This window comes from Gadus chalcogrammus, chromosome 10, assembly GCF_026213295.1.
Source record: "Gadus chalcogrammus isolate NIFS_2021 chromosome 10, NIFS_Gcha_1.0, whole genome shotgun sequence".
In the NCBI taxonomy this organism is placed as follows: Eukaryota; Metazoa; Chordata; class Actinopteri; order Gadiformes; family Gadidae; genus Gadus; species Gadus chalcogrammus.
Window position 1 is genome coordinate 3,236,414 of NC_079421.1, and position 5,147 is coordinate 3,241,560.

General features: G+C 52.4%; 1 protein-coding gene across 2 annotated transcripts; it reads right to left on the reverse strand.

Moving 5' to 3' along the window:
- Positions 1–1,113: 1,113 nt before the first annotated feature.
- slitrk2 (SLIT and NTRK-like family, member 2) lies at positions 1,114–4,721 on the reverse strand. Of its 2 annotated transcripts, XM_056600563.1 has the most exons (2): positions 2,301–4,721; positions 1,114–2,177 (listed from the first exon to the last, which is right to left on the reverse strand). In XM_056600563.1, the coding sequence occupies exons 1-2, from the start codon at positions 4,052–4,054 to the stop codon at positions 1,307–1,309; spliced, it is 2,625 nt and encodes an 874-aa protein (XP_056456538.1). In that variant the 5' UTR covers positions 4,055–4,721; the 3' UTR covers positions 1,114–1,306. The 2 variants fall into 2 exon arrangements, with proteins under 2 accessions (XP_056456538.1, XP_056456537.1); XM_056600562.1 differs by having other exon boundaries at positions 1,114–4,721.
- Between the last annotated feature and the right edge of the window lie 426 nt (positions 4,722–5,147).

Below are 5,147 nucleotides of genomic sequence, written 5' to 3' on the forward strand. Positions count from 1 at the left end.
TCATTGTAAGCACAGCTGTGATTATGTGTCATCAATATGGAGACGATTGATGATCGAGTTGGAATTTAGCAAAAGGTTTGATGACAGTTGATTCAACCAATATGAAGACGACGCCACATTTGGTCGGTGAAATGCTTTAAAGTGAACATAAAAATAAAAAGGGGATCAAGTTACCAAACAGCAATAATATGAAAAGGGGAATTGAGAGAGAGAGAGAGCAAGGGAGAGAGAGGTAGAGAGATGGAGGGGGAGGGGAGGGAGCAAGGGAGGGAGTGAGAGCGAGGGAGAGATGCATACAGTGAGAGTCAGAGTGAAGGGAGTGAAGGGAGGGTAGGGAGAGGCAGCCTGTGCCCTATTTTCTCTGCTGTGCGGTCTGTTGACGTGCACACAGCATTTCCACAAAGCCAACAGCCCAGCACAGTCACAGGCCATCAACAAATAATATTCACGTCAAACTCCAAGTCTTCACAAAGTGCTTCAGTGAAAATTTAATTGGAACGCTTTGTGGCGCGGTATTGCTCCCCTATAGCATACAATGTTCTGCATGTCTCTAAATTGTACATATCCAAAGACAATTACATTGAAAGTAAAGTAACAGTATTTTTTCCAGAACTCATAAATACATAATTTTCCACCCAATCTGAAGTAAGGTTTTCTTTTTTTAGTGGACAAATAGATTTTGCTGTTCTATTTTACATAAAGATGTAATTGTTTAAAATACACTTCCAAAAAGGGAAACATTTTAATTTTGCAGAGCATCCTTGATAAAATACTTGAGTGCAAAGGCACTTACTGGAGTAAGTAGAGTAAGATTTTGCTGCATTTGGGTATTGAAACATTTTTTTTGACACTCACCATTTATCTGTAGAGACTAAGTATGTACAGGAATGTCCATTCGCTGTGTCTCCTCTTCTACAAGATAATCGTTAATTTTTTTTTCTGCTTCGCACAGGAAAAATAAAAGTTTTATGAAAAAGCACAAAGCCACATCGTATCGTTCATGGTCCGCATCGTGCCTGGCCCCGCGCTCGTCCCATCTCGAGCCGTCAAAAAGAAGAAATAATTTAAATTTCAAGGAGAAAAATAGAACTGCATAATAATATATACGTCTTATATTCCTTTTTATACATTTTGAAAATAAAGGAGGAAAAAAGGGAAGAAAAAAAGTCATCAAAAGTCTCGAACTAGCTTCCAGTCAATCATGTGGGATCAAACACAGAGAGATTGATAGATATATAGTTAAGCCTATGAATACAGTAACCGCGTGGATATTCGATGTTGCAAAAGGGGTTCAACTCCCGTTATCTTACAGTTGGCTCATCGCGGTATGCTTCTCCAGCACCTCCAGGTAGTCGGGCAGGTCTGTTTTTAGCTTCCCGGGTAGCAGGAGGGGGTGGTCGTTGTTTTTGGAGGGCTGCTCGGCACCGTAGTATTTCCTGGGGGTGCCGTACAGCACAGTTTTGTTCAGGTGCTCCTGGTTCGCCGGGAGCCGCCGCACCGACGCCGCCTCGTACGGCGGCACGATGCACGGCCTCTTGGGTAAAGTGCAAAAGTTGTAGCTGAACGGAGGTAAGCCGCCGGCGGCGGGGAGCTCCTTGTGGGACCTCTCCGCTAAGTTCTGGTACAGCAGCTCCGGGGGCTCCGGCGCGACCGCCACGCCGCACTGGGCCAGCGACTTGTCCATAAAATCCACCGTGCTGATGGCGTAGGCCCCCGGGCTGCGCGCCAGACGCTCGTCCTTCTTGGCGTCCAGCGGGCCGAAGCTGAGCTCCTTCAGGTTGCGGTAGAACGCCACCTGCTCGCCGTCCTTCTGCATGTAGATGGGGTTTTGGCACATGGAGCCCATGGGCGGCGGGATGTAGTTGTAGACGTGGCTCTCGGAGCTCTTGTCCGGGGCGGGCTCGGCGGCGTACGAGCCGTACTGCACCTGGAAGGAGTTGAGGTCCAGGTTGTTGCCACCCGCCGGGACGTGCTCCATCCCCTTGCGCCGCTTCAGCACGAAGACGAAGAGGCCGGCGCCGAAGCACACGGAGAGGATGAAGACCACCAGGAGGCCCAGGATCAGCACCGACAGCGGCACCTCGGGGTGCAGCTCCGGGGGGTAGAGGTGGGACTCGGTGGGGGGGGGCGGGCTGTAGGTGGAGGCGGAGGTGGTGGAGGAGGAGGAGGAGGAGGAAGGGGAGGAGCCGGCGGCGGCGGCGGCGGCGGCGGCGGCGGGGGGCGCCTCTGTCCCGGGGCTGTGCGCTGTGGGCTCCCGGGTGGGGGGCTGCTGTTGAGGGGTGGGCAACGTCTCGCTGGGCTCGGGGCAGATGGCCTCGTTGCGCAGCGAGCGCAGCAGGCGGCCGGCGTGCTTGGACGGCGAGTCGCACGTGATCTCGTTGACCACCACGCTGGTGCTCGACAGCTCCATCCAGTTCTTGAGCGCCACGAGGTCGCACGTGCAGTCCCACGGGTTCTCCTGCAGGTCGATCTGGATGAAGGCCGACAGCTGGTCCAGCACGCCGTGCACCGGGAGCCGGGAGAAGTGGTTGTTCCTCAGGTTGAGGCGGGTCAGCATGGTGCCCCCGAACACGCTGTCGGGAAGGGCGCGCAGCAGGTTGTTGTTGAGGAAGAGCAGCTGCAGGTTGTGCAGGTCGTTGAAGGTCTGCGGGAGGATCTCCTTGATGATGTTGTACTCCAGGTACAGATACTGCAGCGACTGCAGGCCCACGAAGAGCGAGTGCGAGAGGGACTCGATGTAGTTCCCGTTCAGGTACAACCGCCTCAGGTTGGTCAGGTTCTCGAAGGACCCCTGCTGGATCACGGCGATCCTGTTGTTGCCCAGGTGCAGCAGTTCAAGGGAACTGTATTCGGTCAAATCGTTCCTGTAGATCACTTGCAAGTAATTACCGGTGAGATGGAGCTTCTTTGGGTAGGAGGGCTTGGGGTTCAGCTCGCTAATGTTATGCAACTTCCGCTCCTGGCAGTTGATGTTTAAGCCGCTCTCGGGGTTCTGGGACGTGCAAACGCACACGCTGGGGCACAGCATTGGCACGGGTGAGCGCGTCTGGTACACCATGATGGGCCCAAAGACGTGTTTGTCCTTTGAGTTGACGCGCGGGGTGGGCCTGTGGCGCATCTTAGGGGGGCGGGAGGCTTTAGGGATGCGGGTGGGGGTAATCATGCCCGGTAGGAAGGTGGGGGGTGGCGGCCCCCCTAGGATGTGTGAGTCGGAGGGGGGGTGGATAACGCGCTCCCCGGCGTTCCTACGTGGACACAGATCCTGCTTGATAAGCTGAGTAATATCCTTACCGTGCAGCCGGAACGGCGTTTCGCACACGATGTCGCCCACAAACACGGAAATAGTGTCCAGCCAAGACTTGAGGGGAATTAAATCGCAGGTACAGTTCCATGGGTTCTCCTCCAGCTGGATTTCCATGATCCCACCGATATGCTCCAAAACCCCGGCGAACGGCAGCGTCTTAAGCCTGTTGCCACGTAAATCCAAGTGTGTGAGGAGCACAAAACGGAACACATTGGTGGGCAACGACAGCAGCAGGTTATCGTTGAGAATGAGCACTTTGAGTTTGTTCAGTTTACTGAAGGCGCCGGGCTCGATGGCGCTGATGTAATTATAGTCAGCCTGCAAATACTCCAAGCTCTCCAGTCCTGCGAACGTGTCCTCTTTAATGACCTCCAAGTTGTTGTTATTCAGATGAAGTCTCTTCAGGTACCGGAGTCCGTTAAAAGCCCCCGTGCGGATGTCCTGCAGGCCGTTGTTTCCCAGGTGCAGCGACGTGACATTCCCATAATGGACAAACTCGTTGGCGTGGAGCCGAGAGAGAAAGTTGCCGTTGAGGAAAAGCTGGGAGATTTTATTCGGGGGTGCTTGAAACAGACTGACCGTCGTAAAGCCTTTATTCTCACAGTTGATGTTTAAAAGGTTTTCCCTCTCTTCACAGGGACAGCGATTTTTGCAGATGTCTTTGGAAGCCGAAGTTTTGCGGCTCTCCGTCTTGGAGGAGGACAGAGTGGAGACAGTGAGGACGCTCAGTAGAAGAACGCCGTTCAGCATTTTTACAACCAAAAAAGGTGGCTGAGAAGTAGATCCAGCATTTAACTTGTTCTACGTGAGTCCTCACCAGAGAACGGGACGGCACATTTCTGGGTGAAGACGCGCAGGCAGACGCAAACAGGCGTTAATGTGCTTTAAATAGTGTCATGACGCACAGAAACGGCGCACATCTTTCCGATGACCTTCACCTCAAATCCAAACGTGCTCGAAATAAAAAAAAATGAATTACAATCAACAAAAAAACAGACTGTCCTAAAGCGTCCGGAAGCGATGGTTCCTGCGGTGTGCTGGGTCGCATCTGCACATCCAAGCCGCAGAGTCCGGGCGGAGAGCAGCCGACCGCAGCTCCCGTTGAGATTCACAGACCGCTCGCCTTATGCTTTCAGCATGTTATCACATGGATCTCTGCCAAATACTCACTCATGGAACCGGACTGCTGAAAGCGAGAAATCCTTTCTTTGAACAGTAAAAAAACAAACAAAAAAACCCGCACAATTTTAGTCCGCAAAAATTACTTTTAAAAATCCAGGAATCATGCGCAAAGACGCACCCCGACGCGCGGTGCCTTTTCTCCGAAAGAAGAGGAGTCGTGGTGCGGTGGACTGAGAGAGCGAGGAAGATATCGGGATGCACTCCCGGAGCTGAGGCATTCTACAGCTGCTGCAGTCACCGCTCCGCTCCTCACACTGCGCGCTTTTCCGAACGTCTGCCACTGCCTGCCCTTCTGCGTGCGCGCGCGCATGCGTGCGTGTGTGTGTGTGTGTGTGTGTGGGAGTGAGAGCGAGAGAGAGCGAGAGAGAGCGAGAGAGAGAGAGAGAGAGAGAGAGAGAGAGAGAGAGAGAGAGAGAGAGAGAGAGAGAGAGAGAGAGAGAGAGAGAGAAGGGGAGAGAGAGAAGGGGAGAGTTAGGGAGAGACACAGAAAGATGTTACATCACCGGTATAGCCAGCAAACGGTAGGATAGAGACTAGATGAATGTCCTGAGCTGCATTTATTGAAAGTTTCAATATTTTATTTCCCGCATTACAATTCTAAATATAATCATGGAGATTGAGCTTCACCGGCGACTATTTAAGCATAATGGAGATTTAGATC